A 24,964-nucleotide genomic window follows, 5' to 3' on the forward strand; every position below is an offset into this window, starting at 1 on the left:
GCCTGCCTTTGGGACATCATACCGGACTTCACCCGCTGAAAAGCGTTAGTCAAGGCAAATAACGAATACTGGCATCGTTTCATTTATTTGACAGACTTGGTTCTGGTTTTGGAGACACCTTCCTGGTTGGGGTTCTTAATTTTGCCCATTGTCAAGTTCTGAGCAGTAGGCCTAGTTAAGAAAACTCAACAAAAAATGTAAAAAAATTATTTTATGATTAACTTATACTGTGTTTACTAGTCTGTACATTGAGGAGAGGGACAGCCCGGGGACAAGAACTGAAACAATGCTATCAGCACAACGTAAGACCTCGATTAGACAGGCTCTCTATGAGACATTCCTAAAAAGGTAAATCTAAATATTTTTATAACAGTTTGAATCCGTATAAGCTACAAGGTGGATGTCTTAAAATTCAGTGCAAAGCGCAGTATTCAGTGCAAACGAAATCAACAACTTAGTTAAATTAATATTTAAATCACCAATAGCCCTTCCAATTACAATAATGTTCGGTACAAAAGAACACCTTTCCTAAAAGGAACCTCTTTTATCGAACACTATCTTCTTTTCACTTCAGATAAGATGATATCTGAAAAATAACATCACAACAAATAAATATGCATATATTGATATTAACACATCACATCATTAAAAGGATACTTTATGATGACACCATCACACAGAGGAAAAATGATAATTACTGCAGTGCTGCGCCTTACAAAAAATATAGTGATTTATCCAGTCTCCAGCCAAAACAACAGACTGGGAAACTGCTGCGTTCGCTAATATCGAAGCGTATCGACCTAATGATTTTCATAAGGCGAGGTTTGGATGGGTGTGTTCACAAATTTCAGATGGTGCGCAAGTTTTCGGTAATTTATTTTTTAATGAGATGGCCAAGGTGTTTGATATTTAGGGGCGTTCGATGTTTACTGCCATTACCATATATATATATATATATATAAAAGAAGAACAGAAAACGTGTCAAGCTATACTAAAACTAAATAAAATCACAAAAACAAATTGGCGAATCATGAATAGTGAACGCAAAAATTATGATACATAGTTACTTGTTTAAAGTATATTCCGAATACAAAGATATTAAAGTTATCGTTAGTTTATAATTCTTGTTTGGCACAGGCGTTTTATTGTAATCCAGATACTGGAAGTTTGACTTATAATATGTATTTACAGTAGTAAAGTAAACTTAAATGTATTCAAAAATAAAAACGAGAGCATTCAATATCTGTGGGGAGGGTTGGAGATCCATTAAGAAAATTACTTTTTTCTGCTGTTTGTGGCATCGCGAGTCAGGAACATTTATTTCCTCACTCATGGAAATTCAGAGAAATCAATACCAGAATTTCAGTATGAATCCTGAATACATTAATACTTTAATGCCGTATTTAAAATACAGGGTAGCAAAAAGAATGTTACAATCTTGGAAACTTCTATTGATTTATTTATTCACCTTACAGACGTGGTTTTGGTGTCATTTTGTAGCAAAATACAAGTTTTTACCTATACCGAAAGAGGTGATTTGTTCAATTGCGAGGTTGTTTTTTTGTATGGTTTGAGATGCAACCGTTTTCCCAACACACGTCAAACTGTCATGTGTGGGACGCCCAACTGTCGAGAAGCACGCCGGGTTGATTTCGTAGGACTGTTCACAAAGCTTTGTCTCATTTGCTCTACAATGTCTTCAGACATGCGGGGACGACCTGAAGCTTTGTTTTGTCTTACCGAACATCCAGTTTCAATAAAACACTTATACCACTAATAAATAGTAGGCCTACTGGGAGGATCTTTATCATACTTTGTACAAAACTTACGTTGTACAGTTGTCGCAGACTTGGATTCTTCAAATCAAAACACACAGCTAGCACGTTCGGGACCAGTAAAGGTAGCAATCTTTGCTGCAACTGCCGCTAGCGCTTGCGGTGGCTTATTTATGAACTAGTGAACTACGTGAGTCAAACCATGATGTATTTTTCCACAAAATGGCACCAAAACCATGTCTGTAAGATAAATGAATCAATCAATATGAGTTTTCAAAGTTAAGTCCTTTTTTTATACACCCTGTGTAAAAGTTTAACAGTTCTACGCCACACTGAGCGAAAACAGAAGGAAGAAACAGTTGCAAATTGCATTGTGATCTTTGTGGATTACTGTACTTGGGATATTGCTATACTGATATTACTTACAGCAGGATACTCAGAATTTGTTTCACATATTTGTGTATACTTCTAAAATATCATAGAACACATTATTATTATTATTATTATTATTATTATTATTATTATTATTATTATTATTATTATTATTATTATTATTATTATTATTATTATTCATTGAGTATCTTGATGTAATTTTAATTACATAAAAATATCATTACAAGGTAAGTATGTGACATTTTCCCTGTAGTTCTCTTTTATTATTATTTTATTTGGTATAAGAGCCTTTAAAGGTGATAATGAAGAAAGATAGTTTGCCTTGCAGTTACCTTGGTGGTGGATTACACTTTCTTTGGTGTTGGGTTTTGTTATAAACACCACTGCTGTGCATGAGATTTGCATTTTACCAAATCAGTGTACGTTAATCTTATACTGTAGGTGTTACTGAGAAAATGAGAAGAGTAAAACATGAAATAATAAGCCAGAAGAAGATGAATTGGTGTTTGTAATCAGTTGCACATGCATGTAAAAGGCAAAAGCAGCAGGTGATTTTTGAAGGGTTTAATTTCTGAAATTTATTTGATTGAATTTACCCTTTCTTTGCTTGTGTTCTATTTATATTTTCTTTACGATAGGTGAGCTTCTATTGCTGATAGAGAGAAAATTAATTCTTGTTTATAGCAAACTTCCTGGTGTGGAATGTACTCCTTGAATATCTTGAAATTGTTAACGGTTTAGAAACTAATATTTTGGAAATTCTAGGGAACTGAATTTCAAAACTGTAGTAACTTACCTTGAGCTATAAAATATTCTAGAAAAAAAGCAAACAGTAGTGGCGGCGATGTCAATTAACATTTTTGATATCGCATTTCTTAAGCTGCGTCCACACTTGAAAATATTTTTATGAGAGATTCGTTTGGAAATTGATGGGAAAGGTACCGGTGATTTTTTAAAAACTAATGGATTTAGTTTGGGTCTAGAATTTCTAACTGCATTCCAATTTTCGTGCAGTTTGTGGCAAAGGATCAAGGAAGGATGTGAGATTTATGGGACTGTTTACTGGTTTAAATTCAACCCAGGTAATATCATCCAGACCTCAAGAAAAACAGCAAATATTCGCCAGTGTACCCTACAATTGGAATGAGGTTTTGGATTTTCGAAGTGGAATTGCAGAATACAATTTTGTACGGCCTTAGTTTTGCAGTTTTCGCTGCCTTTTGATATGTTGAATAGCTATAGCCGGTTTCTTGCGACAGATGAAGAGCTTTCTTGGGCGACTTAAGGAGTCGATAACCGATATCTTCCACAACCCGGCCTATGGAGTCCGATGCTTCCCTGTCTCACTCAGAAACGATCCTGTTTCTTTCAGTTTATTCACTAGCGACAATATTGTATTCCTGTCTGACTGAGAACGTGAGGCAAATTTGTTTCCCTTGCGTAGCAGCAACAGATTCCGTTCTCCAAAAGCTACTAACGATAAACACACGTTGCTCCAAAGAGTACACCATTCTCACTGTGTCCTGATCACCATTACACAATAGCACATGTCCTGATCACCATTACACAATAGCACACAGATGTACAACACAACAATTCTCAATACAAAGGCCCAGTTTCCTGTTTCTTTTTTGACTGTTGCGAGGTTGCCATCTAACGGAGAAAGATCAAACCTCCGCACTTCATTCCAATTGTAAGGTACACTGGTGAATATTTGTTGTTTTTCTTGAGGCATGGACAATATTACCCGGGATGAATTTAAACTAGTAAACATAGTTCCGTACATCTCCCATCCTTCCTTGATCATTTGCCATTAACCGCATTAAAATCGGACTTCAGTTAGAAATTCTAAACCCAAATGAAGTCCATAAGTTTTAAAAAACCACCATGTATGTCTTAATTTGTATTTGAGGATGTTTCAAAAACTTGTATGAATTTATTTATAAATAGTTCGCGAACTTTTTCGATGCATTCACAATCAAATTCTTAATTTTCCTTAGGAAAAAATAATGTTTGTGTCCTATTTCAAACGAATGATGACATAAAAGCAAATAGTGTATGTTTTACATTTTCTTTCGTAGTAATGCTTAAAATAATTGTTCGCATACTTCTGGTATTAAATAAGGAAGTTCCTGCGACGTATGTAATTGTGAAAGGATATTGAATGCCTATGAATTGATCACCACTAATTAAATATCACTAATAATATTTAGGTAGAATTTAAATACTGTTGTGATTCTTCTTTAATATCGTATCTTTGGCCTTATTATCACCCAGTATAATTTCTAATGGGGATGGAGGGGAGCGACACAGTGACTCAGTAATACAGCGCTCGCGCTTTGTTCAGGGAGTCCCTCGTTCAGTCACAAGACACGTAAAATTGTAGTGGATATGATTGTGACTCTGGGTTTTCTCAGGATTTACATTTGTTGTCAGTATTCTTTAGCTTACAGAACATAATAACGCGACGTTAAAGTGAAACTTTATTTTGCAAATAAATTTTAGTTTCTGAAACTCATCGAAGTTATTATTCAAAGTTCAGCACATTTTGAACCTTATGATTTACTGCTAACTTGATCTTAAGGCTATAATATAAAAATCCAGAAGTTTTCCAATCTCCCAACGTATTTGTATTAGTTGGATTCAAATCCATGTACGAGGAGAGTCCAAAAATAAGTTTCCCCAGGCGACTGTTGACAAGTGGGAATGCAAGAACAAAAATAGCATGCGACGTTAAAGATCAGACGTATCTTTATTTTTCCACATAAGTACCACGTACATTGAGGCATTTGTCATATCGGTGTATAAGCTTCAAAAACCCTTCCAGCAAAAGTTCAGATCTCTGCATATGGAAGAAGCATCGAACAATTTTTGTGGCTTCAGCATTACTTCCAAAGCGCCTGCCGCCGAGAGTCTTCTTCAAAGCCGAAAACAGATGGAAGTTACTGAGTGCGAGATCAGGATTGTATAGCGGATGGACAAGGCGCTCCCGCCCAAGAGTTGCAATATGGTTTTGCGTTGCCGTCGCTGAGTGTGGTCTCCCATTGTCAACCAACAACAGTACACCAGATGTGAGAAGGTCAGGCCTATGTTCCGAATCGCCTCCTTCAATTTCGACAGGGTGTGACTTTACCGCACATCAGTGATAGTTCCAACCTCCAAAAAGTCCAGCAACAGCACCCCTCGGGAGTCCGATAGCTACCAAACTCAGACAGAGACTCGTCTCTGCTTTGCGCAGGCGCTACGACGGTGCCATCAGCAGGATCGCGGGTGAACGATACCCACTTGTGTCTGGGTGTGTTGCGCGTGCAACCGCTGTTCTGTTTCCTCCATTGTTGTTCGCTTTCCTGGAGAAAGCGAGAGGGGAAATTTAATTTCGGAATCCCCCTCGTACGATATAGAAGCATAAGCAGTTGCATATTCCTCTTCGGTGGCAGGTTGAGAAAATGTGCTTTCAAGAATTTAGATCTCTAAATATAAAAACTTATTCGAAGCAGTGTAAAAGCTTGCTAGAAATTGTTAGAAAACGAATGTGGACGTAGCTTTAGAAAATCAGTTCAAATTATTTAAAATTTTAAAAAAAGGATTGAATTTCTCTCTGTTAGTGCAGCGCCAGAACACACTTTTAAGTGTTAAAGAGTGCGGAGAATGACCAGGTATGCTGAGACACTTTAATTGCATGTGTATCAAAAAAACACGAACACTTAATTTGTAAAACATTTTTATCCTTTCAGCTTTGGGATCAAGACATTGCCCCTCTCAAAAGGAGTTTCTCTACGAGTACTAAACGACTGAGCCGAGTGTCACAAATAGCCTTGGTAAAACACACTTTTACATGTACAGTAGAACTAACTCTTAACAACATACAACGCTAAATAACTTAAATATGAACACAAAGTAGATTTCGTAAGTCCAGCTCATGCAGGGGAAAAGGTTATTCTTGTATCTTCATGACAATGTGAGAAATAGACATCTACTGTTAGTATGTGGTTTACTCTTTGTAGTGGTGGTATTTTGCTTTATTTGCATGATATAATATAATGTAGAATCGCATTCAATAGCGTATTCTTTATACTTTCATTTATTTTGTCAGTAATACCCTAGGGAGCTATTTAGAGTGCAAAGTTTTTTTGTCTGAAATTAAAGCTTTTTCTATCACTGTGTATTGCGAGCGTTGATTATATTTAGAAAGAAGTATACGTAACAAAACTAGTACTCACCACAAATCAAAGTATTCCTTTAAGTAGCGCTATCAGAAAACCCGGTTTCCATTTTCAGCTTAAAACAGTTCTAAGTGAATTTAAAACATGGCAAAGAAATATGAATGGGTAAAAAAGGGTTAAAAAGGAATAAAAAGTGTGAAGAACAAAATTCTTGTCGCAAAAACGTCAACACATGTTACTGGTCACCAGTGCCGTGCCGTGGAAAATCGGCGCCTGGGACTAGAGTATAGAACGGCGCCCGCATACATATATTCCAAGTAATTTTTCTTTTCTTTTGCCCCTTTTTCTCCCGATTTTTTCGCTCCCCTTACATCGGTGCCCGGGGCCGTCGCCCCGCTCCCCCCCCCCTCCATGGCACGGCCCTGCTGGTCACTCATTGATTACTATTCACTGTTTTGTTCATTATTTTATGTTTCTTCCCAGCCAGCGGAAATACATGATAAAAAAGATCACTCCAAATTGCATTTATGTCTCCTCTGTCTCTATGAATGTCGTGGTCTTCTTTAATCCAACGTTCTGTCGTTGTTTTTGCTCTCTCTACCAAACGTGAATTAGCAATGTTGTGGTTGTTCTCTTTGAAGTGCGCTGCCATTCCGGGTAACTGTTGTGAATTAATGTATTAATATGCTCGGTCATTCTCGTATAAATATTCCTCTTTGTTTGACTTATGTATGTTTTGTTACATTGACATTTAGCACGATAAATACTACTACATTGTTGAAAGTCAGTGAAACGCTTCAAAATTTGTTATATATTTCTCTATAGATTTAAGGAAAACTTCTGAAACTTTAATATTATGTTTCTGTAAGGGATACTTCAAGAAATACTTTGGTTTGCAGTGAGTACTTGCTTTTTAACTTCTTTTTCTCTCCAGAAACTTTTTATGTTTAGGAAAAATGTACTAAAGTTCAGTGGCGGCTCTTGAGTCATCACATCGGTAAAAAAAAATTAAATTTTATCGCTAAAAGTAAGGAATGAAAACTTCATACATTTTCAGGAAGTTTTATACAAGAACTAATACATTATGGAACTTTCTTCCGGTAGCTTGGAGAGAAAAAATCTTTACCAGTCTAACTTCCTTCAAGAGCCACCACTTCTAAAAATTCATTCAAGAATTTCCTTTAAAAAAATAGAAAATGATCAGAGGGGCTTAACTTTTGAACGAGACTATACATTAAAGTAGGAATGTAGTAATGAAATCGAGAAGTACTAATAATTGTATGCACAGAATATTATTTTTTTTTTTTTTAAAAAAAAAGGAAACTTTTAGTATTCTCAGAAAAGCTTAACACACTATAATGGCGAGAAGAATGTCCAAAATTTTCTAGTTTATAGTAGATATTGTTACAGAGATCAGTAACAAATCTCTTACTTCGGTATTGTGAGAGAGACATCAGGAACTCAAAATATTACAATTTTCGGAGGGAGAATTTTCTATATTTTTTCACCACATTGAAAGCAATGTTTTCTGGTGTGATCGCATAACAGGAAACGGCTGAACAGCTAGAAATAAATTTTGTAATATATTTAGTATTTACCTCGAGGTAGGTTTTTATTATGCCACTTTGATTAAGGACGTATGCTAAGGGAAGTAGGGGAGGATTCAAATTTTATGCCAAAAATATAGTTGTCTCACGATGCCCTCAAACTGGCTGTAGAAACTCCTAACTCATAGCAGCGGTTGTAAACGTATCAAAGATGTGTTTCGAACACTTCCCGCACTACTCTTCATAAGTTGCTTGTGAACATAAGTGACAAACCAAGGCGGCTTAGGCTATCTCAGTTCATGCAGTTAACTGAGTTTGAGTGAGAACGTAACATGATCTTGAGGCAGGCGAGTAGTCGTACCGTAGAAATGTTCATGTTGCACGAAAAGTGCCCACTGTGCAATAATGTTGGGAGTATTGGGCCGGAAAAGTGTACGCGCATGTCAGTCTGATTCCGAACTCTAGCGGTATATCGATGCACACATGGACCACCGCAGCAGACGATCTGCTATTGCAAATTATGTGGCTACGGTTGGGAGGATGAATGGCGCAGCAGTGATAGTCGATTCTCCCTCGATGTTGATGGTTAACTTATTTAAGAGATCAGCGTCAACTAGACAAACGGCACCATTCACAGTATACAGCAGTGATACATAGGACCAATCCTGGGCATCATATGTTGGATCCATAGTTGGTTCGTTAGTTTAGTGTTTCTTTCAGCCCTGACACTATATGAGACGTGGACCTACAGTTAAAGGTGGGATCCAAACCACCGTAAAGAGTTCTCAGCCTCTCTTACGGAGAATTAATATTGGAATTCTGTGCATCATAAGCGTGAGCGCTAGTCACTAGACCAGCAGGAAGAGTGGGATCCATAGTCTACAGTTGTTATTCGCCTGTGGTATTCATAGAGGAAGCACTGGCCGTGCAATGTACGTAGAATCCAATCCGATCTGTTGCCTTTGCTACACTATCAGGGACATATGCTGTTCCAATGGGACCGTGTCCGCTCACATCTCTCTTTATCCAACACGCTTTCCAAGTAAGATCATCATACCTATTCCCCATTGATTTATGTGTGGACTCTGTTTCACTGCGTTCGGATTCCACATTAATCAGTAGTCCACGTTTCATATAGCCTCGCTACTGAACGGGACGTTAAACTCAAAAGTAGCATCTATTCCACTTCGTCTTGTCCGGTCTACAACCTAGTGACCAACTATACCATCAGGTAGAATTCTCTTTCTTAGAGTGTAGGCCCTGCATTTCAGGTGGATTAGGATTATCCCGGCATTTGCTTGGTATGGTATGAATACCCACGCAGGATAGCTGGCCTGAAAAAGGTTTTTATACTTTGTCGACCGAGTGTCCCCACCGGGAATCGAACCTGAGACTACTTACACCACAGACGAGAGCGTTAGCGACTACGCTACGCGGGGCCACGCATTGAAGGTGGAGAAAAGTACACATGTACTTACGTTACTTTGACGTACCAGTACATGTTGTCCATAAGACCCTGTGCACATAATTGTCTACAACGTACAGTCTATAGAATGTGGTAAAATCATGTTTTCTCAGGGGTTATTTTCTGTCATTGTATATTACTGCCTAATGAGACGTCCATATGTGTTTTGCATTTACTAGAATAATATCTTTAAAATTGTATTGCCATACAATACAATACAATTTGCATTTCTTTTCCTCTCTCAATAGTATTTTCTTCACTACATCTTATTTCATAGAAAGTAGACATATTCTTTAAAATCTCAATAGAGTTGAAGACCTACATTATATAGGGAGAAACTTGTTGGGAGCGCTCATCTCTGGTCCCACGCCGTGAGAGTTTGTGGTGGATAACGTCATATTCGTGGGTTTTCTCGAGGCTCTCTCGTTTCCTCCCACATTATCATTCCACTAATTCTTTCATAATCATTATCTATCAGTAATTGTCCGTCTTCTTTAGTCTAAAAGCCATATCCGTGGAACGCTAAATTAAAAATTTCGTTGAGTTTCATTTTTTTGCTATTGGCAGCTTTTGTGAAATATATATTTTACTATATGTAAAAAATACTTTCCCTTTTTTTTTTAAAAAAAAAAAAAAGCTTGTTGTTGTGGAAATAAATGTGAGTATTGTGATTGAAAGTAGTTTCGAAAAGTGTTGAAAATTTGAATCTAAAAACGACTTCGTACAATTTAAAGACGTGTTCATACTCATAAATAGTCCACCTACAAGCACGCACTTTTTGTTGGAACTCTCCACTACACAAGAACACTACACAACAGGTTACAATTTAGTTAAACGCTTTAGGTAAGTTGCACAGATATTGTATAAGTAAGTGATTTTAATTAACTTATCTGAACTAGAAGAAAAGCGTAGACATTATGTGTTCAAACAAGATCTTCATTTAAATCATTTGATGCGTCTGCAAACAGCCTCCTAAATCTAATACACCATATCATTAACTTGATCGTTAAGAATATGACTAATGAATTAATAACCGTAGTTTTATTAGTTTTTGTCTTCAAAGTACAATTTTTTAATGTTTATCTTTATTTAAATCTTTTTGTATGCAATTTGCTTATTATTTCTGAGAATCTTATGCTTTCAAAATGCAGTGGTTTAGTAAAATTAACTGATGCTGGCACTTGTATAAATTAAAATCAGAGAAGAGGATACGAGTTTATATATTTATGTTTAAGGAAACCAATATTGATTATTATGTTCGTAATTGCATTCAAGAAAGTAGCCGGTGGTGGACGAAGTTAAGCAAATGAAGTTCACAGATCCACTACAGTTTATGAAAATGTGTGTGTCACTTACATTGGTTACAACTTACATAAAAATTTTGCATTTTCAGCACTACAAAGGTCGTGAATTCAATGCAAGGAAGATGTTCCAGTTTGGAATAACGTGTGTCCGAGCTGTTGTTCGTATTAAGAGGTTAAGATACACTCCGGAAGCTTTATCTGTTGGTGTGGCCCGAGTGGACCCGTATAGAGTAAAGGCATTAAGAAAGGTAAATAGAAAATAGATCTACTTTTATTATCTTGTTCCAAAGTTCATTTTGTGATTGATTTTTTTCTGTTGTAGGAATATTTACTACTTTATCTTACGGGACATAATAGTGGTAGATCGCTCACCTTTGATGCATTGGAACCTTGGTTTGATTCCAGACTACCTTGGCTTGTGTACATAAACCTTTTCTATGTTCTACTTATTCCCATTTTTCATTCCTCCGTTTCTTTTATCATCATTCGTGTGTATTTATCTTATCATTTCTCTTCTTTAACTAGTTGATAAACGAAAATATGTGGGCTCACACGTCGTGATAATTTGTGAAATATTAGCAGCCGCGAGGATTTGGAACATGAAAAGAGATTTCTAATAGTAGTGTTGGGGAGTCTCATTGTATACAAGTTATTCAATATTACAGAAGAAATTTAGCTCTTCTCGTTTCATGACACAGTAATAGGTAATTTAAAGGACACTGTAGTTTAGTGGTTAGAGCATCGTTTCCCAACCGGTGTGCCGTGAATGGGCCGCTGGTGTGCCGCGAGGAATCGAAACAAAATTATTAATTTTATAGCAATCAAATTGCAAAACGTAGGGGAAAATGTATATTTGTATTTCACATTACTATGAACCTCTACTATGAATACACAAATTTTAAGTTTCACACCGGGTTACTGTTCTGTACATTTCTAATGTTGAAAAAAGTATTTGTTATCATTGTTATGACGATTATTGCTTCTTTATTGTTACAGACTATTTCGTAATTTGAAAATTTAAAATATCGTTAAATCCTTTCGACAAATTACCTATATTTGTGTTTTAAAAGTAAAAGAGATTTGTTTGTTCGTTCCTTATTTAGTGATCTTCCTTCTTAGTAAAATGTTGGATACAGTTTTTAAAAAGAAAGCGTATTATTAAAAATCTGAGTCCAATATTTCATTGCAATTGTTTTCTATTTTTAAATTAGAATGAAAAATAAGCATAATGATTTACCACGGGAGAAAAACAGTGATAGAGCTTTCTTCTCTCTGAGGAGGAGATCAATAATTACAGAAAAAAATATCACTGTTCTATATTTACAAATAATAATATCTATAAGTGTGCCGCGAGAATCCAAGTAACACCCGTAGTGTTCCGCAAGTTGAAAAAGGTTGGGAAACGCTGGGTTAGAGCCTGGACTCAGGTACGGGTGGTCCCGGGCTCTATTCCTGGCCGGTGCTTCCCGATTTTCGACGTCTACTGTGCGTCGTGAGGCAAACTGGGGAGTCACATGAAAGATGTGACGGCTACGCAGCGCGCTGATCACGTGTTCGTCGCTATGCTAAACGTAGTTCAGTCGGTTGCTAACAGATGGCGCGGGAGCGGTTCAGGCCCACAGGGGATTGTTACGCCTAGTGCTTTGGTTTTCTGAAATGGGTAATTTGATAAAAGTGCAAGATGTACATATATTTCATAAATATCGGACAAATTTGGATTGAATTGTCTCGAATTCATTGTGCGTCACCCTGTCATTTTGAATGATAATTTCATCAGTAATGGCAGTCACTCTTAGGTCTATTATTTTCATGATAATAGGGTCTCAGATAAAAGAAAGAAAGAATTGTACCCAAATAAGTGACCCTCGTATGAACAGAATCATCATATTTTAAAGTTTAGATAATCTAAAGTTAATAAATTAAAACAATCGATACGAAAGACTTGAATTAAAGTTTAGAATCAATTGTACAAATCAATGTATTAGTTTCCTGTATGGTATAAACCTAATTTAGCATGAATGTTAGACATAGTTAACCCTTTCGCTGCGGAATGAAATTTTCGGGTGGTCCCTGGAAGACAAGCAATCAAGCAGCCAAAAAATGAATTTTTCATATTTCCGTGCAATATGGTTTAAAAACACCAAAATATCTATTAGAAATACATAAATTGTATAAACGCTGAACATGTCAAATTTAGTGATTGTATTTTCCAATAAATTATATATAATACATGACATATAGCAAAATAACATGTTGTGAATGTTTGAAATTGACGAAGTGCAGAATCGTATAATATTGTGTAACATTAATGCTAAAACATTATATTTGAAATATATAAAATATGCATGGCTATGCAACTATCTGACTGTCGCTGATTGTTCTACTCTTGTCCGGCATTGTTTCCTTCTGTACTTGGCTAGCCTCAAACCCGCAAACACACCACAACAGAATGACGCAAAGCTTTCGTATTCATTCGTGCTTAACATCAGAGTTGTAATAAATCGCCGCCAGTTGGCAGCACAATGTAACGCATTATCACTATCACATGTTCCGTATACAATAAGCGACTGAAATTGACTATCGCAGCAAAGTATAAACGAAAATAAACGTTGTGGATTAAAGTCAATTTCCGCAGCGAAAGGCAAAATTACCAGATCGACTGAAGTCGACTTTCGCAGTGAAAGAGTTAAAGCAAAGGTATCCACCAACTCATTCAAATACAAGTGATTTGCTCATTATAGATATAGTAATCAGATGACAAAGCAACATATTCCAAAGGCATAAAATATCCAGGACCACAGAAATAAGTACATAATATAAAGAATTAGGATTGAAGAAGGTTGAATTCAATCCGTGCCACAAGAATATAATAGATTAGTATCATCATCGTAAATATTTGGGATTCTGATAAACCCTAACGTAGAAAATTACTCATAATAGAACAGTTTCGTAGCGTTAACTTTCAATTTGTTAGTTAGAGCACCCGTGTTTCCTAGTGACATGCACGTTCTCCTTCAGTTCGTGCATCTGTGGATTTGATTCCGAAGAAAGGCTGAAGAGTTTTGTACGCTAACGTGTGTTGTGAAACTAAATGGGGGACTGCCACTAAAACAAATAGCAGACCGTAGGTTAGAAAAGACAGAAATAATTTCTTTCTGAGTCGTGTGTTGACTACGCTTCACGCAATTGAACTTCCGCAGGCTGATCGTTAGAGCCTCTCACGGCCAACCGGAGCTCCACAGTTGTTTGTTCGTGATAATAATTTAAAACGTTATGCTTAAAGCATATTTCTTAATATGAACTAACTAACTGTATGGCCTATGGAACCCGGAGGTTCATTGCCGCGTTCACAAAAGCTCTCCACTGACTTCTATGCTTAGCCAATTGGATCCAGGTTGTACTTTGTATTCCTAGATCCATCTTATTATTATCCTCCCATCTGCGCCTAGGTCTTCCTAATGGTCGTTTTCCGATTGGTCTACCAGTCAAGACTTTGAAAGCGTTTCTACTTTCTTCCATTCTAGCTACATGACCTGCCCACCTAAGCCTCCTAGACTTGACGACCCTAACAATGTTGGGTAAACTGTATAAATTATGTAGTTCTTCGTTATGACGTTTCCGCCATTCCCCATTCCCGTTCCTCTTGGGTCCGAATATTCGTCTCAGGATCTTGTTCTCAAATACTTTCAGTCTATGTTCTTCCCTCAGAGTTAGGAGTTCTTAATGTTAGGGATTTAAAAACAAACATGCTGAAGTTGCCTGGGAAGGGGGAGGAGGAACTATGCTTCAAGTTCAGCAAAATTTATTTTGCCTATTTCGTTCTATATTGCCTATATTATTGCTTAAATGCCAAATATTGTGTATTCTTTGCAGTTGCCTCAATATAAGCATTTGATAGGTAAAAATATTTCAATCCATACGATCTTGTGTTTCTTAAATATGCCCCAGGTACATCAGTAAAAACAGTTTTTTTAGATTTTTGGAAAAGAAGTCCTTATATGTGGAATTTCTTGTAATGAAATATCAAAATACACTATTAAAATATGGCTATTTTACTCGTTTACCACGTTATTTTACTTCTGAATTTAACTACTCGTTCAAAACTGACCAATAATTTCTTTGTTCAGATTGTTGGATTTAAAGTTCTGTAAATCTTTGGGTTGTTGTGTGAAATGGTAAAATACTATAAATAATTTATTTATGAGATCGACATGGAAAAAAAATGATTTTTTTTTTCTGTAGAGTAAGATGTTCTGTTGAAACTAAACGGCGTGACAAACATCTTGGCATTTGAAGGCGGCGCTCCAAGTTCCCTTTAAATGCTGGTAGCAAATGAGAGGCCAGCGGTATTGCCACGTTTATTTCGCACACATCCACGTCTATCCCCTGTCATCTGATCGCGCTGTAGTTTATCTGCTTACTCATAGCCACACCCCTTTACCACTTGGCAACATCACGCTAGAGCTTGTGTTTTATTCGTTTAGCTGAAATGCCCAGATGTTTGTCACAGGCCTTACGATCAGCTAGGCATCTTTCTAGATTGTTTGAGCACCATGTATGGTTTAATTTGTTTTTGTATGTTACTGAATGTTTATGTTAATTTTTTCGTGTTAGTTTATAGTGTTACTACCAATTTTTTGAATTATAGATTTATATTCTCAATGTTTTTAGTGCCTAAATTTCCGGACAATAATAATAATAATAATAATAATAATAATAATAATAATAATAACAGCCACACACAAAAAAATAAAAGTTCTGTGCACGGGACCCCAGGATATGGATTCGATATATTTTGTTAGGCAGAATTCAAATTTCGAAATGCCAAGAGAATCGACAGTGTCTTTTTTTTTTTTTTTTTTTTTTTTTTTTTTTTTTTTTTTGTATGGACGAAAAACTAGCGATTTCGCAAAGGGAGAATACACGAAAGACAGGCAGACCAAAAAAAAAAGTTCTCTGCTGTGGATCCCAGGGTATGGATTCTGTGTGTTTTGGTACACGGAATCCAAATTTCGAAACTCCAAGACGATCGACCATGTCATTTGTTTTAAAAAATGGGCGAAAAACTTCAGCGAATTTGGTGCGAATTTTGGTACCTAAGACAGCACATACGTTTTTCGCCCATAAAACAAAATTGACACAATCAATCGTCCTGGGGTTTCCAAATTTGGATTCTGTGTACCAAAAAATAAATAAATAAATAAATAAATAAATAAAAACCATACCATGAGTTACTCAGCACAATTTTTTTTTTTTTTTGTATGGCTATTTTAGGTGTATCCTCCCTATCTAAAATTGCTAGTTTTTCGTCCATTAAAAAAAAAAAAAAAGACGATCGATCGTCCTGGGGGTTTCGAAATTTGGATTCTATGTACTAAAATACATGGAATCTATACCCTGGCGTCCGGTACAAAGAACTTTTTTTTTTTTTTTTTTTTTGCGTGACAGTAATGGAAAAAATGAATTAGTTAAGTAAGCTAAGCTTAGTGATGCTTATGTTGGATAATGTATTCCTTTCGTCTGTATAGGTGATTGATGCTTGTGCATTCCGTGTTTATGGTCATTGGGTGAAGAAAGGAGAAGGACAGAACAGGGCTGCATTGTTTGAGAATATCCCAAAAGTAGAACTGAAGAATTTGTATGTTAGTAACTTGAGCCGATAACGCTAGTGACTGCTTAGTTTACTTTAGTTTTTTTTTTTCTATCCTTTTTAAGCTCACAGGACAAGGAATCATTTTCGAAGATACGCATGTATTAGTGATAACCTGGTAAGATTTTTTTTTTTTTAAACAAAAGCAAGACAATGAAGACTCTTGTTAAAAAAAAAATGAAAGTGTTTCGTTCACTTCATGTCATTCATAAAAGTAATATATGTATTTATAGGTCAAATTATATTGGTTTGTAGATAGAACTTTTGATTTGTTTTTTTAATTTATTTTGGAGGTTCATTTTTGTAGATATATATTTGATGAGATTGAATTGGATTATTTTAACATAAACCAAAGCGTAGCGTTTTTTTTTTTTTTTTTAATAATAATAATAAACGAAACAAAATTAATTATCTTAGAGCTACGTGATCTAGTCTCATCTTTCAAGTCAAGTTTATAAAGAATTTATAAGGCCACAGAATGTTCTATATTAAAGAAGATTTTTCCCGAGTATTTATCTTGTAATGTATTTTTGTTTTTCGTACCTCCAGAAGAATTACGATTACACATAGGGAAACATGTATATTGTAATATAACCATATTTAATTAGTAACTAAACGATGTTATATCTGTTTTATTTTTTTGATACATCATTCGTGATGCTTTGGATTCCGTTGGATATGCTCATTTTTCTTTGCGAGTAGGAAGGTAAACGCGGTAGGAAAACATTATGTCGAATAGTTGAGAATTGGGTCACATAGTGACATTGTTTTTTTAGGTTGGAAATAGTTGAGTAAGTTTTCAAGAAGGGTTATCTTGAAATTGAGTTGGTTTTTATTGTTGTCATAATTGAAGTCGAGGATCATTTTATATAACGACCTGTTTAACTGAATCATATGAGTAATTGATATATGGTATTTCTTTTTAATCTATAACTTGGCATTCAGATTGATTTTAAGAATTGAAGCGAAAAGAAAACATGTCTTTCTGTTAGTGCCATACTTAAACTTTGCTTACGATTTGTGCAGCTAACTTTATGTCGTCTTCCATTTACACATTAACGTTAAAAATATATCCTTACACATATAAAGACTATATAGTGTTAGATACTTTTTTGTAACCAACATAAAAATTTTAGTTTGTGATAGATACATGCAGTAATGGGAAAACTGAGGGTAATTTCTTAAAAGTAGGTCATGTATGAACAAATCGCGGTAGCCCTAAATCGCGCTAGTAACTTCACTTTCCTATATTCGGAATCAAGAGACAGTGGCACTAGTACTCTTTTAGAAGTGACTGGAATCTGTAAGTCAGGGGCGCATCCACGGGTGAGGAGTCTACTGAGTGTGTACCCTCACCGCAAAACTTCCTAACTCAACATACATTTGTGCACTTTCTCAATAGAACTGTACTTGTTTAGCAGAGAAATGATGCATGAAAATTTGATCGTACACTTCGTCTGTACTCTTTCTCTCTTTTGGGGGCGCGGTGGCTCAGTGGTAGAGCGTTCACCTCCAATGCTTGGGGTCCCTGGTTCGATCCCAGCTCGCGCCGTGTGGACTTTGTGCTGGACAAACCGTGCTCGTGGGTTTTCTCGGGGTTCTCCCGTTTCCTCCCACTTTCTTCATTCCACTATTTCATTCATCACTCATTATCACCGTCTCCTTTAGCCTAACCGGCATAACCGTGGACGTTAAAGATTTCATTTCATTTTTTCTTTCTCTTTTTTGAAAAAGCAATCTAATTCTATCATTTTTTTCCTGAAAATATAGGTGGAAGTATTTTACAATTACTTATCGTCTTTTCAGTTGGAGAATAATATCCGTTCAATACGACATAGAAATAGTGGAGTGTAGTATTAGACCTCCCCTCCACCCCCAAACAAAAATTTCTGGGTGCGCGCCTGCTGTAAGCTGTGCACTTTTTAAGTAAGTGTTTCAGCAACAGTTAATTAGATTCGTTGTTTACTCTAGGAGCCGAAAGAAATGTGTCCTTGTTGCGTCCTTTCCTAATAATAAACTACATCTCAGTCTGTGCATTACAGTGAAATACTAACAATAAACCAGCACATTAATAGATGTCGCTACCTGCCTGTATCAGAAAGTCCATACATAATTATATAAATGTGGCTGTAGGCAAGAGATAAAAAATATATATATATATATATGTAAACAATTATAGCTTCTGACCTATAGTGTACACTGGGACGAAGGGTCGGGCGGAACAACTAGTGTGCATTCACTGTAGACGAAGATAGTAACGTTATATGTTGTTTGTTGCTGTAGTAATTTCAATTTTTGTTCCTAACTACATCCATCTAGTAAGACATAATCATTTTCAGTACTTTGTTTTTTCACTTAGTGCCCACCAGCAGTTACAGTGGTTTGTGCAATTCGCTATTAAATCTATTGAGAATTTTCACAACATATTATTAAAAGGTTGGCTCAAAACTATGGTTAATACGAGTTTCTTAAGAGAGAAAATGTGGTCTACGCCATGGTAATGAAGCGTTGACATTTCTGTTATCCCAACCTCTTTTGTTGTTACGGTTCACAGCTTTTATATTCGGTAAAATTCGCGTAAAAGTTATAAGTTCTGCAGTCGTTTCGTACAAGTATTAAAACATGAAGCAGAAAAATTAGAATAATAAGAAAAGCCATTTATAAACACTAACACTGTTACCACTGATTTGTCAAGGTTTCATGATACATGTATACAATTGTAAAAATATTGGTACTTACGTGTATTACACAAGAAAAGGTTCTAGTGATAACGAAACCTGGTAATTATACCGTTGATCGCTATAATTTACAAATTAGAAACTATCAAAATGTAATAAAATTTAATCCAGTTTATATTATTTGATTAATGTATCCGAAACCAGGCGATTTTACTTTGTCTTCTTTCCATAAAGTATTTTGAAAATCTAATGATCCTTTAAATTCTTTATTCCATTTAACATAGTGTTATAGAAATTCATAGAATGTAGCAAAAATCAATGTTGTAAAGCTCAAAAAAGCCCAATATTACTTCAGCATATATCACGTTGAACTAAAAATAAACTAATCGTTGAGCAAAGCAAACCAATTTATTATTATAAAGCTAATATCTTGTGATAGTTTCGACAACTAACCATTTGCTTTCATCAGACATAGTGGCTTACATAAGAATTAACAGGATTAAATATTAAGACATAGCTAAAGTCTTCCTGCAACCTAATTAGTAGCTGACAGCCAACCACCTTGTACAACCAAAACAGATACAAAACCTACTAAATCCGTTTCCCCCCTGCTTACGACTGTATACATATATACATAAGAACGAAGAACTTACAAAATGAATTAAGAAATAATAAATATCCCAAATAATAAAATCCCAAATAATAACGAAAATAACAAAATTTGTCTCTTAATGCTTCCTAATAACTTATTCCATTGCTTATCAGTTTTAATTCCAGAATTACAGTTTATCACATTATCCCTTCGCTTTCAATAAATCTTGATTGATATTCCTCCATTTCCAGATCATATTTCTGTCTTTTTGGCCTAACACTTTCACTGCATTTCTATCTCTTTTAAAACTTATGTCTTCCTTGTGCTGTTTAATTCGCTCCTTTACCATTACCCTTTGGGTTCCTCATTCGATCCCAGTTCGCACCAAGGCTTTGTGGTGTACAAATATCGTGTGCATAGGTTTTCTTGGGTGATCTTTGGGTGATCCTCCCACTTTCTTCATTGTACGATTTCATTCATTCTGCTTATCATCTCCTTTAGCATATACGGCATAATCAAGGGACGTAATATCCACATTTCTGCTCCGTATACAGAGTGGCCCAAAAGTAGGCATATAGTCCCGTACTGATCGGTTATGACATTTTATATCATTTACTTATTGTTATTCATACATGTATTGACTTAGTTTCTTCATTATTTGTTTATAGTTTCCATTCACTTATATGCCTTAAGTTCGGAATAGACCGAAGCAAATAAATTCATTATCGTAATAAATTAAAATGTCATACTTGATCGATACTGGTTTGTATACCTACTTTTGGGCCACTCTGGAGTATAACACTCACTCCTCACAGAATGTTTTCCTTCTTTCTAAAGCTTTTTTCGTCATTCCTACCTCTGTTTTTATTTCTTGATCACATGTCAGATCTTCGCTACTGATATATGTTACTTTCTTTTCATGCATTTCCGTGGTTACAGCTCCCATTCTAGCAGTCTCCATTGCTGTTGCCTTAACATTTACGAGGGAGGATCAGATGGAAACTTTGAAAGTGTGATAAAATTTAGACACAGCGCTCGAATACCCTGAAATTTCGGGTGGGGGTGGGGGAAATATGGGTATGTTTGAAGGACCGGCAGATGGCAGCACCAAGTTCGAACGTTGTACGAGGGCGGAGTAGTAATGTAAAATTATAACACTAGTGGCAACATACTATAGCGTTTCTTTTTTAAGTAGGAAAGAATTAAACCTGTGGAAATTTAATGAAGAATAAAATATACAGTAAGGCTATCACTTCAGACTATGCACACATTGACTAGGGAATTTCAAAACTGCTTGAGTTTTATGACAGATTGCGAATAGTACCATATTTTTACACTGCTGCTCCGCCTTGGTGTAACGTTCCCACTTGGTGCTGCCATCTTTCTTCAAATCTCAAATCATAATAAGTTTTGTGAGTCTTCATCATATTTTTATTGTAGCTACTCCTGTAAACAGATATCTATCTCTTAACCCGTTTGGTTCTCTTTAATAACAATTCATGGTTCTTTTAAAGTTCCAACTGCTTTTTTGCCCTTAACCCTAATGTGATCTGGAGAAAGTGAGTAATATTTAGGTCTGACCTCTGACAGAAAGGCTGATTTAAAATATGCATATTTGTTTATGAAATCCTTCCCTGAATAAAGACGTTTATTGGTATTTTCTTAGCGAGTTGGTTTAGGTATGTATTGAGCTCAATAAGAATATTTAAATCCATAAAGTAATAAGAGTTTGTATATTTTTTATGTTTTTTTAAAGACAATATTTTGTGTGTTTTCGAATGAAACGTAATACATCCATAAACAACAGTATTTGCTGTGAGACAGCGCTATTATGATATTAGAAGTAATATAAAACATTAGCAATTGAGCCTGCGTTGAGGAAATAGTGATAGTTTGTAGTTGTGTGTTTGATAAAAGTTTATTTCCTGTTCAAAACATGTAAAAAAGAAAATATTAATAGTTAATATAATGTATATAAGTGAATAGTCGTCTATTTCTTTAATTGTGAAAAAGAAAAACCTTTTCAGAAGATTATTGGTGCAATCAGAAACGAATCGTTCTCGAATTCATATTATATATTACTTCTTTAGCCATATATAGTCATGAAGCAATTTTGCACTGAAAACCTTTAACAGTTTGTTAATGTGCCTTGGAATAAATTTTTAGAAGGAAAAAAAAATCACAAGTTACTATTACTGCATTTGCCTGTGCGATCGATGAATCGTTAAAATATCGTCCATAAAATTCGAACCGGACACTTTGTTTTTGAACGAAAACGTTCCCCGAATTGTTAACATTATTTTCAGGAATTAAGCAATTGTTTCTAAATTATATAATTTGGTGTTGTGAAGCTCGAGCATACCTTTTGCATTTGTTGACTAGGCATATTGTGTTGCATATATAATACCAAGGACTTCTCACCGCCGTGTATAAATAATTCATTGCAGTGTTCTGTTTATCTTTTTTTTTTTTTTTTTTTCTCAAGTATCAGATACAACCAAGCCATTTTGGAGTGAGAATATTATCAGTGATAAGGAACTCAAACAGGGACATGGTTTAAAATTAATGTTCAAGTATATCATAATGGTACGGAAGGAAAACTTGATAGATTGTCAGGATGACCGGTCACGGGTTTCGAAGCTGGTGTCTCTCGATCTAAGAAGCATGAACGCCAACCGTGATACAAATTTAATGAGAGATTTAAATCACTTATGGCGTGGTGGTTCAGTGGTAGAGCGTTCACCTCTGGTGCTTGGGGTCCCGGGTTCAATCCCAGCCCCCACCAAGTGAACTTTGTAGTGGACAAACACTGTATGTTTGGGTTTCCTCGGGGTTCTCCCGTTTCCTCCCTCTTTCTTTATTCCACCATTTCACTCATCTCTCATCATCACCGTCTCCTTTAGCCTAACTGGCATAATTGTGGGACATAAAACTCAAAGATTTCATTTCATTTTTTAAATCAATTGAGATTCAATTGGATTTGATTTTATTTTAGCATCTCTTTCAGCAGTGAGGCTATATGAGATGTAAACCTACAGCTTTACGTGGGATCCGAACCACATGAACTCCCGCCGGGAATCGAACCCTGGTCTCTCACGCCAGAGACGCGTAGGCTAACCGCTTAGCCACGAAGAACCTCTGGTCCAACTGAGAGTCGAACCGTCAAACTTTACTTTCATATATGGAAAGAAATTAAATGAAATTCTTAAGTTTTACGTCTCGCTAGGCTAGGCTAAAGCAGACGGTGATAATGAGAAATGAAGGAAATGGTGGAATGAAAGTGGGAGGAAACGAGGAAACCTCGAGAAAACCCACGCACACGGTATTTGTTCACCAGAAGTTCACTTGGCGCGAGCAGGGATTGAACCAAAAACCCCATGCACTAGAGGTGAACGCTTTGCCACAGAGCCACCGCGGCCTCTTTCGTATATGGATGGTTGCTACGTTTGCTCAGTAGTTTGTTTCACGTATAGTGAACAGGATCTTGGGTTTGATACCGAGTTACGTGGATATCGTAGCCAACAAGTATTGTTTATTTGGATTGGAGTTCAATGTCTCTTTCAGCACCAAGACTATATGAGACGTGGATTCACGCCATAACATGGAATCCGAACCGCATGAGCTCTCACCGAGAATCAAACTCGGGTTTCCATGGCGAAGGCGCGTACGCTAACCATATTGCCACGAGGAAGTTGTTAACAGGTATTATGTATACGAGCTTTTCGGGATAGTCCTCTACTTTAAAAAAATGTTTATTTATGTACATCTATTATTGCTTCTTTTCCTAGTGGTTCTCAAACTAAGGGGACGTAAAAAGCCAAGAAGATAGGCTCAGATTAATGAAAGATTATATTGTGTATATCGAAGGGGATGATGTATCATTATTTTTATGTCGAATCCAAATCGCATGCATAGTAGAAAAGGTAACAAGGGGAACATGAAGTTGTGGGTATTGACAAAATGGAGAATAAAAAGATTGTGAACCAATCGATGACATGGGCGTATCCGATGGGCCTGTGATTAGGTAGGGTTTGACCTAATCAGAATGTTTTCCCTCCAATCTTTGGTGGTAGTCACCATGTCAGAAATTTTTCACTGTTTGTCAAACTAATCAATGTAGAGATGGTATTTAGTAAGTAGAACATATTTTATTCGTTCTCTAGCTTCGAATAAAGTAATGATTGTGGTGCATGTAAGTGAATCTTAATTGCCTGAAAAACTGATGACGTTGATCCCATAATCTGCAGTTCCTCAGATATGGTCTGTTCCAAGATTTCTATATAGGGTTAGTGCAATTGAAATGTCCGTTTTTACGTGGAGTGGGAAACCACCCTCTTTATTTAGGTTTGGCCGCGACAGTCTCAGTGACGAAGTTCGTGAAGGTTGTCCAACAACAGCCATAGTTGCAAGAGGACAACGACACTGTACGTGATCTAATTTGAATGTGATCAACGTGTGACATATTGTAAAACTCAGGTACATTTAAGTATTGGCATGAGTCAGATACAAACAATTCTCGTTTGATCCCCATAGTTTAACTTAAGATCGAAGAGTTGCCCAGGTGATGTAGTGGAAGATTATGCCCAAACGGTTGAGGTCAGAAGCGTCAAATCTTGTGTGTATCATCATCACAAATGATGAAACTTAAATCTATTCATGCGAACCGAGACCTAAAAGACAAGCTGTTGTATGGGTGTTTGTATAGGTGTTCAAGATGAGTCAAAACAAACGAAAATAGTTCATTAAAGAAGTGTTGCGAAACAAACGGTTGCTTCGTTCTCCGGGAAATCTTAACACATTTCTCCTGTTGCCTTGGAGTGTCGCAGAACTGTTAATCCTGAGTGGTATACAACAACCATTTGTTTACCAGTAGTCAATACATGTGAATCCCTTGATCATAAACGTCACACCATTTTTCATCATGACGATGCAGCTCTCACACTGGAATTTCTGAACGATGAAAATGTTGAACTCATGTCTCACTGTGCTTATTCCCCAGACTTAGCTTCTAACGATTTTTTTCTTTGTTTCCAACAATCAAAAATAAAATGCATGGGCAGCGATCTTTAAACCCAAAAGAGGCAGTGCAAATATGCAAGATGCATGTTTCTGAGGTACCCACTGCTGATTGGCATAACTTCTTCAACAGTTGATTTTTCGAATGGACAAATGTATTACTGTTAAGGGGAAATACTTCGAAAGGCAATAAAAATATTTGGATTCTGGCAATCGTTTCTCTGTGGGTTTCTTGATACTTTCAATACAACATTCGTAGTCTCGTATTATTTTAAGAATGCTGTAGAAAGTCTACTAAAAAGCAATAACATAAGAGGAGGAATCACGAAGATTAATTTAAATTGCTTATTCTGGCGCAAGATAAGACATGTAATTGTGCTC

The 24,964-nt window shown here is 36.1% G+C and overlaps 1 protein-coding gene across 4 annotated transcripts in view; it reads left to right on the forward strand.

Annotated features, from left to right (window-relative positions):
* The window catches only part of PhKgamma (phosphorylase kinase gamma), a 62,233-nt gene extending 45,803 nt beyond the window's left edge, over positions 1 to 16,430 (forward strand). For 3 of the 4 annotated variants that reach the window (XM_081768207.1, XM_081768209.1, XM_081768208.1), the window contains exons 10-12: positions 5,903 to 5,986; positions 10,737 to 10,895; positions 16,176 to 16,430. In XM_081768207.1, the coding sequence (XP_081624333.1) occupies positions 5,903 to 5,986; positions 10,737 to 10,895; positions 16,176 to 16,310 (378 nt within the window). In that variant the 3' untranslated portion in view covers positions 16,311 to 16,430. The remainder of the gene's footprint in view (positions 1 to 5,902; positions 5,987 to 10,736; positions 10,896 to 16,175) is intronic. The other variant, XM_081768210.1, reaches the window with a different exon arrangement.
* Positions 16,431 to 24,964: the final 8,534 nt, after the last annotated feature.

Source organism: Thermobia domestica, chromosome 8 (genome assembly GCF_964235325.1).
Source record: "Thermobia domestica chromosome 8, izTheDome1.hap1.1, whole genome shotgun sequence".
NCBI classification, from domain to species: Eukaryota; Metazoa; Arthropoda; class Insecta; order Zygentoma; family Lepismatidae; genus Thermobia; species Thermobia domestica.